The sequence below is a fragment of the Ceratosolen solmsi genome, unplaced genomic scaffold (assembly GCF_000503995.2).
Source record: "Ceratosolen solmsi marchali unplaced genomic scaffold, CerSol_1.0 scaffold23, whole genome shotgun sequence".
In the NCBI taxonomy this organism is placed as follows: domain Eukaryota; kingdom Metazoa; phylum Arthropoda; class Insecta; order Hymenoptera; family Agaonidae; genus Ceratosolen; species Ceratosolen solmsi.
This window is the reverse complement of record NW_011948430.1, coordinates 2,846,397-2,860,750: the sequence shown is the minus strand read 5'-3', so window position 1 is coordinate 2,860,750 and position 14,354 is coordinate 2,846,397. Positions and strand designations below refer to the sequence as shown.

At 36.0% G+C, this 14,354-nt stretch overlaps 1 protein-coding gene across 1 annotated transcript in view; it reads left to right on the top strand.

Annotated features, from left to right (window-relative positions):
• LOC105364009 (glutamate receptor ionotropic, kainate 2-like) overlaps positions 1-14,354 on the top strand; it is a 120,537-nt gene that overhangs the window by 105,881 nt on the left and 302 nt on the right. The window contains 5 exon segments of the mRNA XM_011501843.1: positions 4,239-4,436; positions 4,522-4,747; positions 5,018-5,182; positions 8,799-8,899; positions 10,338-10,550. Of these exon segments, the coding sequence (XP_011500145.1) occupies positions 4,239-4,436; positions 4,522-4,747; positions 5,018-5,182; positions 8,799-8,899; positions 10,338-10,550 (903 nt within the window).

Here is a 14,354-nt window from a genome sequence, read left to right as displayed (position 1 = left end):
CTTTCCACGGACAAATGCTTGCGTCGCAGTCCTGTCTACACGCCCACTCACCCCCTGCTTTATATGATTTAACACCTGGTATTTTCACGTTTCGCTGCACTTATACGCGCACGCTTCCTTACAGACACGAGCTTCGACTTCCCAACCTCCAACCAAGCATGCAAGGTGTCATGTTTGCATTGTTTGTGAATTACGCTTGAAGTTCACCTGTCTTTCCCACCTACATCGTGCCGTCTGAAAGTCCTTTTCCTATGTCTCTCGATAACTTACTTCGCTCCCGGCAATGCATACATTTCCAGGATCTAGTAAGTTTTGAGTTTTGAGTTGATGAGGAGCTTTGGGATAAGTTGGACGAGCTTTTCCACCTAAACGTCTCGAAATATATTTCACACAGTGCATAATTTACTACAATGCGTACTCTGCATAAAATTAATAAACTATTTTTCTATAAATTTCAGCACTAAATTTATTCACTGCATACAATTAGGCTTAAAATAAAAATGTCTCTATCTAAAGGATAAATTATTAATCGAAATATCTCACTTACGTAACAATAACTGTTACCAATGCTATCCGCTAATTTAAATAAACTCTGCTAATTTTTAAAGACTTTTTATATGTAAATATTAAAATAAAATTATACATGGTATGATCATTTGCATGAATATAAATTAAACATTTTTAAGACATTTTCCGTTACGACATGTACAAGTCATGTACAAGTTGCAAATAAATTTTATTATTACTTAATTTAACATCTATTTAATCATAAATTATATGTTAATACAACATTAGATTACTTAGCAAATATTGTATGTAGTTTAATAAGTCACAAATCAAGTTGTCTTTCATCAACTTATTTACATTAAACGTTACTATAACTAACTAGGACTCTCCGTAAATCAAGCACAATGTCCCATCTCCATTTGCTGTATAAATAACTACTTGATACTGTATGTTACATTACACGTTGTTTAAATTTCTCTCTCTCTTCACGTCATATTTCTCTCTTCTTGTTTTTTGTTTTTTGTTTTTACTTTTTATCTATAATCTAGTAACATTACATATGCATATACGGTTTTCACTTAATATATTGTAGCTTCTCTTTTCTTACGTAATAATAAAATATATTTTTTGTATTAACTTAACATAGACGAATCGATACCATATTTATTTAAAAATTAATTACTCTCTTAATTATGAAGATTAAAATTGTCTTGGTGGGCATAAGTATAGCTAAATATGCATACCCTAGAGTTTCGATTCCATTCAACTTATTCGATTTGAGTGACGAATTTTCAAGATAAGTAACGATATCTAAGTATTTCGTTATATATTTAGTATTTAATTTTCTTTTCAAAATTTAAGAGTAATTACAATAAAATAATTATTTACGTTTTCTTAACAATAAATAAATAACGATAACAATAATAATAATATTCATCATCATAACCGTAATAATTGTAATGATAATGATTACGATGACGATGACAAGTAGAAGAAGAGGAAACATAAGGATAAGCAACAAACCTCTACGTAGGATGCTGATAAAATAAAATGAATTAATCATTATTTGTTATTACATTATTTATTTATTAAAACTTCAGCTACATCAATTATTAAAGTAATTAGTTATTCAAATATCAATTATATGCCAAATAAATTTTATTACGTTTAATTCGGAACAAAGGGTGTATAAAACAAAAATTATACCGTCATTGTAAAGGATTACATATCTATTAGATTAACTAACATTTAGCTAACTATATTAAATGAATATTGAAGTTAAATCAATAAATTGATCTAATCTCAATGTTATCAATAAAGCCATTGTTACGAATATATATATATATATTAATATAAACGTGTTTTCAATACAATCACTTGATAACTGTCACGTGAATAAATTCCATTGAACAATTAATTGTTTATGTTAATATATTCGATTCTAATTGTTTATATCCTTTTCACATTGAAGCTTAATAATTAATTACAATTATTAAAAAATTCTTGCTTAAATTTTCAATAAAATCTTACTGAATATAAAATAAAATATTCATTTGAGAAACGCTAATTTTAATGTAATCTACGTAAGAATTCTTCATATTATTCTTCCACAAAATTGCAAACACATAATAACCATTAATAATCATAATAAGCATTAACATATGGTGCTCTACTCGCTCTGTTAGCATGTGCGGCTACTGACAAATACTGCCGATAATGTATCTATACACTATAAAAATCCATGGGATTTACTTGTCAGTATTGCGTACACTTGGGGGTTGCTGTCATTGTCTCTTCTTCCAATTCTGCTGAACTCGCCAATTCTCCTTGCAGTGCTAGCGAAAGTATGTATAATTTATTTCTTACATTGAAGAATGTAGGTCAGTACTTTCCTTCTTTCGAACATGAATTAAAAAAATCACGTCGTAATATAAATATAAATTCATGTACACTTTTACGATATCACTTTTATATTTATTATATTATACATATTCTCGCTACAAAATTGCATATTTGAATTTTCTAACGAAAGGCAACATACAATTTTTAAATAATTTATATATTAAAACATATATTAAACATATATTAAGAAATTTATAAGGTTCGTTATTGCTTGAAACGAATTTTAAAGGAATGGTATCAGCGGAAAGGCAAAAATCTCGTAACTTAATATTAGTGCTGCTCACGAAAATTTGTGCAATGGATGTAAATGACTTAAATTTTTCCCACCAATCAGAGCGCGTTCCTTTCCAGTAAGATAAAAAAAAAAAAAAAAAAGGAAAAAAACCATTAGCATTAGATTGGTGATTACAATGACCGAGCTGACAACGCAGATATGAGACGAGCCCTAGACGTGCACAAATATGAAAAGTCGGGAAGATAATCGATTTTCCAGTTCTCGCGTAAAGCCTTCTTTCCCAATACCTTCCCCTTCCAATCCAAAAAAAACCGCGTGGCTTTGACCAAAGATTTCACGAGTGTGAAATGGTATAACCGCGATTGATCTCAATGCATAAACAAAATCTCTCATTGCGCATTTTTCGATAGCGAGCCTGACGACTCTAACCCCCCCCCCATTCCGCCCACGCGTCATCGATTCCGACTTCTACTCACCCAAGCCCTTAACCACCGCACTGAAGCTGCTTCAATATCAGGGATTGATGCGCTTACAATTGATCCTCACGGGAAGCAGGTGAAACTCGGGAAAACTCTGCGATGCATTTCCCTCCTTCCAGCAGTCTATCCCACTTTCACATGGATTTCGAAATACGATCCAATGGATGATATTGTTCCGCACCTTTTTCGGAACTTTTGTGGACTTTTTCCGTATATATGGTATACAAAGTATGGCAGAGTAGCGGTGAGAATTCGGGCGGCCGTTGCTTCGCCTGAATTATTATCGGGGCATTTGAAGATGTTATAAACCTACTGGCACTCAATTATTCATTTGGTTACTTATGCTCGGCATTTGTTCGATTGTGAATTACTAAATTTTAAATGAGCAGAGTAACGCGAATTCAGAAAATAAGATAAGACTGCGGAGTCGTAGTTTTTTATGGAGTTGCTTGGCCAGAGGCGATTGTGTGCCATAAATTTAAAAAAATTATGGACATGAAAAATGCAAAATCGAATGCAATTTATCCCGCTTTTAAACATGAATTAAAGGCATTCGAGCGCACGATAATTTATTCAAAGAAGCTAATAAATATTTTGTAAGTAATTTTACAAGCATTAGACATACTGCATTATTTCCTCTCGTGAGTGCACGTTCTCGCTCGTTCGTTGTTCTAAAATACGCGCCACTGTCTTTTAACATAGCTTATCGCATCGCTAAGGAACCGTCGGCTAAAGTTTCCCCCTCGGCATGGCCCTCCTAAGCCTCTGAAAAGTCGACTATACAAAGCTGAAGAAGTCTGACAGTCCAAGGATCAATGATTAATGCGTCTCTTTTCCGCCTTTCTTTAGTAGTCGGGCATTCGATTTTCAGTGACGAAGCCTCGATCTCCCGAACTTTTCAGCGCTGCTGGATGGATAAGTTTCTGCATTAAGACGCTAAGCGCATCGATTCCTCCAATTATTAAAGACATCGTTTATGCAACGGTGCCCGCGCGCCACGCCAATCCTACGCCTTCGTGTTATGCATTTAAAAATATCGCACACCAGCAGGCGAATGATTTATATAATTAATGCAACCGTCAGCACTTTTGGCGCATGCGTATGTATATATTCAGGCAACGAGCACGAGAATCGTCGGCGGCATATGGTGGTTCTTTACCTTGATCATTATATCCTCGTACACGGCCAACCTCGCTGCCTTCCTCACGGTCGAGAGGATGATCACGCCGATCGAGAATGCGGCCGACCTGGCCGAGCAAACTGACATACCCTATGGCACTCTACAAGGCGGAAGCACCATGACCTTCTTCAGAGTAAATAAACTTATTGGCCAATGACGATGAAAAATTTCTCAAAGCCTTGCGAATGATAATAAATAACTTATGCTTTCAACGGCAGGATTCGAAAATAGCGATATACAAAAAAATGTGGAGGTTCATGGAATCGAAGCAGCCATCCGTCTTTGTCTCCGATTACGAGGAAGGCGTCAAGCGGGTTCTCGAGGGGAACTACGCGTTCCTAATGGAGTCCACAATGCTAGATTACGCTGTTCAAAGGGACTGCAACTTGACGCAAATAGGAGGCCTACTGGACAGCAAAGGGTATGGCATAGCTACGCCCAAAGGTAAGGAACAAACTTTCTGTCGAGCACGAATAATGTAATTAAACCACTGAGTTTACAGTTTATAGTGATGCATAATATTCCCAATATAGTCATTCATTACGAATGACGATCTCGAGAGAAAAAAATAAGAAATTTAATTTCATTGGACATAAACGCATCCTTAATTTCGTACAAATTTTTTTTAAGATTCCATAACGGACTGTCTCGTAGAATCCTCATTAGACTAATAAGGAAGCATTCAACTGTCTTAATGTTAAAATCTGTTCGTAGGTTCTCCGTGGAGAGATAAAATATCTTTGGCCATTCTGGAACTACAGGAAAAGGGTGTTATTCAAATTCTTTACGACAAGTGGTGGAAGAATACCGGTGACGTATGTAACAGAGATGAGAAGAGTAAAGAGAGTAAAGCTAATGCTCTGGGTGTAGAAAACATCGGTAAGCGCTTTAACAAATCTTCACGCACTCACTCTCTCTCTCTCTCTCTCTCTCTCTCTCTATCTCTCACTCACTCTCTCTATCTCTCTCTCTCTATCTCTCTCTCTATCTCTCTCCCTCTCTATCCGACCCTCAATCCCACCCTCTCACTCACTCTCTGGATGTATGTGTACGCCAGTGTGAGCGCGCTCGCGCGCATTCTCAAGCTTATACACTAAAAAGATTAACCGTACGCATGCGTGGTTACAGATGTTCTTTTTTCCAAGTGCTTTTTATTTATTTGTATCTCGACAGGATATGGCGTCATGAATACGAACGCCAACATATTACCAATATATGATATAAGTGAGTGAAATTTCACCGTTACAAAGTCAAAGAAAAAAATGGAAAAAGGTAAAGTCGTGACTTTTCGAATAAACTTGCGAGCTTATATTACTAAGAGAAATTACATCGCTCCTCCCTCTTACGCTACACATAACTAAATAACACATGATAAAAACACACAATTAAAATTCGAATTTGCCTAAAACAGTATTTATAATTGCTGGGCCGTTATAAATTATTTAAACTAATAATTCAATAAGTTTTTATTTATCCTTAACCATATTAAGCACTCTGATAACCATCATAACAACTTATATTTAACAACTTTTTATAAATAATCGAAATCTCATAAATAGATTATATCTAAAACCTGCGATATATAGATATTGGTGTTTAAGTTCTTAATTCGATTGAAATTAATCCACGATTATGCAATTAAACAATCCGCGCATCATAAAGCATAAGGAATAGAAATGTTGCTTGAGGAGGAATTGAATCATCTGTCAGTTAGCGCACTTAGCATGTATTTTATGGGCGGAAATATTTCGGCCACACGTTGCACAATTACGCATTGTAACGAGAATCTGAGGAACAAAATGGTGAAGAACAAGTGGCAGACGGTTGTGGTTGGAATTCACAGCCGAGTCCATGTGCTACCTCGACGAAAAGAATGTCCGAATGACCCATAACGCGCTCCAGGGCTTGAATTAAACACACGAGTGCAAAGTTATTGCCGGCAAATTATAACGAAGTTATCCAGCGAGCGGTAGCACACGTACGCGCGCGCGCATACAGAGATACTCCAGTAGAAAAGATACGCACACAAAATGTAGGCTGTCCCTTCCCCTCGTTGGTGGCATAACGCCGGAGCTTCCTTAACGACCACAGTGACCATGATCCCCCGCCAAGTATCCCGTTTCTTTTGTCCGAAACCATTTTTATACAACCAACGATGACCGAGGAATTCAGTATCTTGGGGAGAGAGCCGCAAAAGCCGGCGATTCTTTTCTTTTTTCTTCTTTTGTTTCGTCTTTTTTTTTTTTTTTTTTTATTTTTAATTTCATTCGATATTTGTGAATTTTATCAAGGGAATCGCTGGGTCTTATGCAAATGTCTTTCGAATGCTTAGCTCAGGCCGCAGTTGCGCAATTATTTTTACAAAAATCAACACGCAGAATTATTTTAAAGTGTAATTTTAGTCCCTTTCGGATAAAATACCAATCCGAGAATGATAGGAATGGAATAGCTACATTTGGGGTATAATTCGACTTTATTCAGTATAGTATTCAACGTTACGTCCTGGCAATTCTAGTCAAATTTCAAATGAGAAAGCTTTACTGACAAAGTAGAAATTTTACACTAAAGTATTTCGTGTAAACTTTATTATAGCTATTTCACTCTTGGTTACTCTCTACTATCTTTTTTAGACTTTGAATTGCTCAGTTTTTTTTTATTATGAAGTAATCTCTTTTACTTTATACTATGAAGAAAAGCTTTATATATTCGCATATAATTCAAGAATACAAAATATAATATTAGATGTGACACAAAACATTTGACGATTATACTTTTATCATTGTTTTATTAGTTTTTATTAATCTCACTGGATTTTTGCTATTACTATTATTATGTTTGTGCATACAATTCTCTGTAATAAATAGAACATGAACATTTTCCATCATTTTTTTACAAACAAACTTATTTATAAATTAAATTATAGATGATTAAATACGAGATATTTAGAAACTATATTTATGCACAAGTGACTACTTGTTTTTAATGCTCTTAATCGAAAGTAATCACAAGCTATTAAAAATCAATTAAGACTTAGATTTAGGGAATATCGATAAATATTTATAAAAGAAAATTAATTTATAATTGCAATGTAATTTTAATCGTGCCCTTGAGTGTTTCCTACAAAAATGAATAGGAAATATAATTTTATTTGATTAATAACCGATCTGTGTAAGAATCAATAGATATAAGATTAAAAACAGATAAGACACAAAGAAAAATTTAATTGAAAAAGTTAATTCACATTCAATGGGATGAATTTCACACAAATATCATTTAAAACATGTATAACTCATCGAAAAGGTACTTTTGAGCACGACTAAAACAAAACATAAAAAATTTGTTATGTTAAGCATAATTTTACCTAATGTTAAAATATTAAAAAGACTACGAGAAATGAAAAAAGTTATATAATCACTGAAGATAAAAATAGCTCCTTATTGTTTTCTCACTTTATTTTTAATATGCGTGGAAAATAAAAATATAAAGTCGAATAAAAGCAAAAATGAATAAAAAGAATAAAGAGTCTTTGAAGTTTTGATAGACAGATGATGAGGAAACGACAGTGATGAGGGGGAGGGGCAGGGGGGAGAGGACTGCAATAAAAAGTCATAAGCTGGATGAGGATAAATCCTGCGAAAAGAAACTTTAGATAGATAGTTAGACAGATAGATAAAGAGAGAGAGAGAGAGAGAGAGAGAGAGAGAGAGAGAGAGAGAGAACACCTGATTTGAACAGTTGGTCGATTGTGCTTGTTAGATATTGTGAGCACGATTTTCTTTCTGTGTTTAAATTCTTTTTTCTCATCCTGATTTTTCTATACTACTGCTTTTCTCTTGCCTTTTCATCCACGTATCCGTCCTCTTCTGCACTCATTTCATTAACAGGTAAAAGCACCGATATAAAAAATACTCTTCCGAATAAAAACTTTTCAGTTACAACGTTATGGACAGGCCATAATTTTTTATAATTACGAGAGACCACGTAATTTTCTCTTCGTTAATATAATCGTGTATAATAGTTTCCATTCGTTCCTTAATTCAAGCAAATAGGCCACATTCAAATTCATATCTTAATTTTAATGAAAAGACTCGATTATACTTTAAGATTTACAATGAAATTTTGAATAAGCATAACTAATTTCATAAATTAAATATAATATTTTCTAGAAAGTATTAAAAATTATAATTTCAATTGAGAAAATGCCATTATGAATAAAGAAAAATAAAATAAATGAAAATTTCTTATCTATATTTTCTCAAAATAATTATTATTTTTAATAGCTTATCTTAAAAAATATATTACGACATATTTTCGCACCGTCGCTTCACTTTTGTTCATAAAAATACGAATTTATTTATTGATTCAAGTTATCAGCATCAATTAATAATTATTGCTTAAAATGTACTTAAGAAATAACGTCTACTATAAGTACAGAAAATTTATTTCTTTCACTCGAACGAGTAGTCTAATAGGTTTTTTATCTTCAATATTGCAGGTGGGGTTTTCGTAGTTTTACTCTGCGGCTTAGCTCTTGCAATCCTGGTAGCAATTTTGGAATTTTGCTGGAACTCAAAGAAGAACGTCCAATCCGACCGGGTAAGCTAGCTCAAATACTTGAATTTTCTAGCTTGTTGATTTCATTTATAAATTTAGTAAGACGTACATTGTATATATATATATATATATATATATATATATATATTAAATACATTTTAACAGAGTGCTATGCATATATATATATATATATATATATATATATATATAGTCGAACGTGTGTCATTGCAGATGCATAGCACTCTGTGAAAATGTATTATTCTTATAATTTTTTACTCATTTGATACACACGACAGATATTCAAATACGCTGGTCCACGTACACACTTACATCAATACATTTGTGAATATGATGTGAAAGATATGTATATTGCATGATTGAATTTTCTTACTCTTAACAATAATTGACACTTACATAGACATCTGCGTGCATTACTAGACAGAGACACAAGTAGTTTAATGTGGACCAGACTTTAAACACATAAAATGCATTGAGCGGAGAAGAGATGAGAAAAGAGTGTTTGAAGTGAGTGACTGCGGAGAAGCTGCTGAAAGGTCGTAGATGAGCTTCGGCTCAGAGGAAAAGTTAAAGGCGGAAAATGCCCTCAAGGTAGTTTTGGTCTCCCACTCGAATGGAACAAAGACGAAGTTTACTTTATACTTCTTTCTCTTATACGCGTATATTTATGTGCCTCTCCGTAAGCTAGACTGAAAATTCGAATTGGGATTACTAAATCTACCCGAAAGCGGTAATGAACGTGATGAAAATCTAAATCTATTGCTAATACCAAAGTATAAATAATGTTTTCTTACACACTAACTTTGCATTCATTTCCCGCAAACTTTCATAGACGTAATATTTACATTACTTATTTAACAAGCGTAGCAGTACGACCATCGCTTTCTTTATTAGAAAATAACGTCGTTATTATTAATAAAGAAATAAGCATGATAATGAGGATAGAAAATAGTGAAGGAGAACAACTTCAATATGCAGCGCGTTTAGCAATGGAATGGTATTATTTTGCAACATTGACATTTAATTAATCGCGGTTTGATATAAACTGAACGACAAGTAGGCAGCTTCCGTCGCAACACTCGCGGGATCTTGATCGACGTAATAAATGCATACGAGTGTGACGTGCAAATGATTGATACATAGGCGCTCGCACAGCAGATACACGCACGCACACAGAAACAGACAGAGACAGGAGAGAAACGTTACCTTCTTGTCTGGCATTAATGCTCTGTGTCGTTTGTATTTTTTATTTTTCGCCCATCCCCTTCCCCGTCCGCTGCTCGCTGGTCATGCGCAAATCTTCCCCCGTACAATCAATAATCACCCCCTCCCAATCCCCATTCCCCATCCCACCTCCCATACCCCTCTCAATCTGTCCACCTCCCTGTCCTTGAGATCGGCAATCGTCAAACAACACTGGCGACGGCAAAACAATGCGAAAAATCCATAAATACATACACAGTCCTTGTGCGTGGAGATGGCCTCGGAATTGCGGTTCGCAGTGCGGTGCGGCTCGCGTCAGCGGCCCACTGCCAAGTTGCGCTCCTCCGCGTCTCAGGCGGCGATCTCCTGCAGCCGCTGCAGCTCGCACTCCTCGATGCGACGGAGCCGCTATTGCCAGAGCCACGAGGAGACCACCTACGTACCGAGCATCGATATACCTTGGCTAAATGGTGTAAGTCTCGTACAGCCGTGATCATGCGCCCCCGGGTAGCGTCGCTTGCCACTAGTATATAGCACCAGCATCTCTGCCTTAACACGTAGCGGCTCACCAACGTACTCCTCCCGTCCATCCGCACACGGAGTGGTGGTTCGAACCATCGCCCCTCCACACACACGCACACACGCGTACACGCACACACGCACACACACAGAGAGAGAGAGAGAGAGAGAGAGAGAGAGAGAGAGAGAGAGAGAGAAAGCCGCGTCGACAGCGTGTCCGCTAGTTTCGAGCCTCTTACATTTTAATTATCGAGCCGACCTGTGCCTCCGACTCGCGAGGGCTCACGTCCCCAACGAGTCAACGTTCCCAACCCACCTATTCTCTTTATTATCATTACTATTACGTTCTGGCTTATGTCTCGTCTTCATGCTTACCGTTGTGCTGATTACCCATGCTCTAATATCCCGTAAAACCCGATGTTTTAGCAGCAAAGTAGCGATAGACAGTTTTCATAATACCGAGATCCGCGAAGTCGGGTGCAGCTCTATTCGGATTAAAGTAACACTTTATTCGGCAATTATTCAGCTGCTAAGTGGCTAAGCTACGCCTTCTTTTAACCAAACTCCATCTCTTAATTGTAATGAATTTGTTGTAGATAACGAATCGTTCAATTTATTCACCAGTGTCGGACATTAAAATGCGGTATGAACGGACGGACGGAGCTTTCCCAAGTCTTAAATTACGAAAAAACAAATATTATCATCTGGGATATTTTGCTGCTCCAGTAAAAATAATCGCTAGTCCCAAGTAATATTATTACTATAATAATTACATCGAGTTGGGAGTAGACGATTCCAATTGCACCGCAAACATATTAAATTGCTATTAAATATTGACTATCGAAGGCGTAATATCGCGGTCTTATAAAATATTCATCCCGAATGCACGAATAATTTATAACAATTCCTAAATACCGTCTCGTAGTGTCAATTTTTACTTGACCCATATCCATCACATTTCTCTCCGCAAAGCTTAACAAACATTTATAAAAGGCTAATATACGAACAAAGTTCGCAATTTGCATGTGAATGGCCAGAAAAAATACGAAGCTATTTTCAGTCGTCAGCTACAATGTCTTTAATAGAGGAGATAAAATTAATGTAGCGTCTAGAGCCCCAGATTTAGCTCATTGGCACAAAACGTCATATTTATATCCGGCCGCCGGGCCAGAATCATCCCACAACGTAATTGGAACGACGGCAAAGAGTGCGCATGCAGTATACCTTCGAATTTGGATTTGGCACCCTTTGGCATTTTAGGGAATCCGAGCGGCCACATAATACGGGAAGATAGCCATCGCATAAAACTCAACGGACCATAGGCGCACGTGAATTATAGACTCGTAGGTAGTCTTAATGCATGTCCGCTCGCGGCTTGACCAACTTTCCAAGTTCACGTGTGTGAACGGTGCCGCGGCGAGCAATTAACAGCCCAGTGTACCCAAACACAAACACACAAACACACAAACAGACAAACAGACAAACAGACAGACTCAGTAGTCACCATCGCTAGGTACATTCAACCCCTATTTATACATTTATACATCCAATGGTTTCCAATGGTTTCTTATGCTTTCAGCGTCGAAAATTGCCTACTCCTATTTATAGGTTTTGACGGTATGGATATTAAGAATTCTAATGTAAATGCAATTAAAGTCACGTATGGCTAATTTTACGAAATTCTTCGCTTATACGCTTAAACTCGTATTACATTTCAATATTCGAATTAAATTCCAATGTAAATGGAGCTAATAAGAGATGAGAATTAAGAATTAGATGAATATGGAATGTTGGATGTATTATATCTGTTTAAAATCTAAATTCTACGTTTGTTTAAACAAGTTGTTTAATAGGGAGTTAAATATATCAGCGCGCAATAGTTCGGCTTGTTATAAATTTGTAAGCAATGTATGTAATTTCATACTCGTACTCGTGAATTAATTTCGAATCGTATGAATGTAAGGGGAAAAACAAGGCTGAAAGCACTCGTTGCGAAAAGATAATAGTTTACCATATTACCTGTTCTAGTGATTCGATAATCCCATGAATTGATGAGCTTTTAATTCCTTAACAAGTCACCATCAATAATGCAATACCGATGCTCCGCACTTACCTTAATTATTGGTATCATAATTAAAATGCTTGACTCGGCTATTGTAAATGCGCGTGTATCAAATCTTCGATTAATACCGAGCCAGCATCCATTCATTTTATTATTTTATCACTCTCACCAAATAATCAATAAATATTCTACGAGGCTCTCGTATAATCAAATAATCAAATAATCAAGTGAATAGAGCTATACTAAAGGACAATTGACATCCCGCTGTGTATTTGCCAGTATAAAGGATTTTTTTTTTTTTTTTATTTAAAGAGACGTATTAATTTTAATAATTACCAAATAAACTGTGTATTAGGGAACATTTGTATGGAACATCGATTTTCCGTTTTAATACCAACGTAATAAATATATGCCTTCCAACATAAAAGTTATTACTTTTATCGAACGTCAAAACAATGTAAGTAATATTGATAATGTAGATATTACGTAAAGAATCATTATACACGTTATGCACGTTATGCACGTTATGCACGTTATACATCACAATCTTTGTTGCATTGAGGTATATGAAAGTTGAAGTAACAATTGTAGTATTATTGTTAGTATTATTGTATTATCATGATTTGCAGCTCATCATTACCATTGAAGATGTAAATAATCAATAATTCAGTAAAAGCTATGGTAAAAATGTGATAACTAATCAAACAAATCGATAACTACCAAATTAATATTGAAAAAAATCTTTCTCAATCGATGCTCTATAGTTAATATTTATTTGTTATGTTTATTTTGCGCGTTCATCCAAATAAAGACAAATTGAAGGTACATTGGAATTGACATAGAAAATAAACCTTACAGCACACGTACCACGTCTTACAGCAAATAAAAAGTTAATATAAAAAAAGATACTTTTGAAAAAGAAATTTAATATTGTTGTATAGGGGCGGTGAAAGGCATTATGAAACAAAATTTTATTTTCCATTCATATAAAATGAGAAGATAAGAAAATAAGAAGCGCGTCTCGTTGGTGGGGCGCGGGGCCGGTCGTGGTGTAGTGGGGCGAGAGGGGGGCTTGAAGACTTAATAATGCGATCGCACTTGCGTCAACTCTTGGATTAAGGTGGCTCGATTGCTCCTCGTGCACAACGACAGCCGAACAGCTTTACGAAACTATTCAATTTCCGGTTCTTGTCTCGAGCGGCTACCGACGACCTCTTTCAAATTGGCTTTCACAATTTCAACTCGACGGATTTTCCAACCCGTGCGTCGATGTTCCGCGCTTGAAAAACACGTGGCGCAAATACTCACTGATCCCGCCAATAACAACAATAGACCGGATTCGCAATGCGAAAATTCATACTTCAATTATTTAATACGGCTGCTACTTCTGCCTGCTGAAAGCCTATTTTCGTAAAAAAGAAAAGCACCATCGCATTAGTTATTCGATCGTGAAAGCATACGGAGGAGCATCGGCTGTTAAAGCCAGCTCGATCAACGTGAAATAAGCTCGATCGACGATATTACGCAAATACATTACCAAGTGCCGTCCTGAAAATTAGATCGAGCCTCGGTAGTATTGCGGAGCTGCGCTCCCCAAGGCGGATGAAAATTCGCCCATCGAGCGGCCGATATCGCGCTAAGACGTCCAACTGTAAAAGCTCGTCCCAGTCGTATCGTAGTGCGTTGGAGCATTAA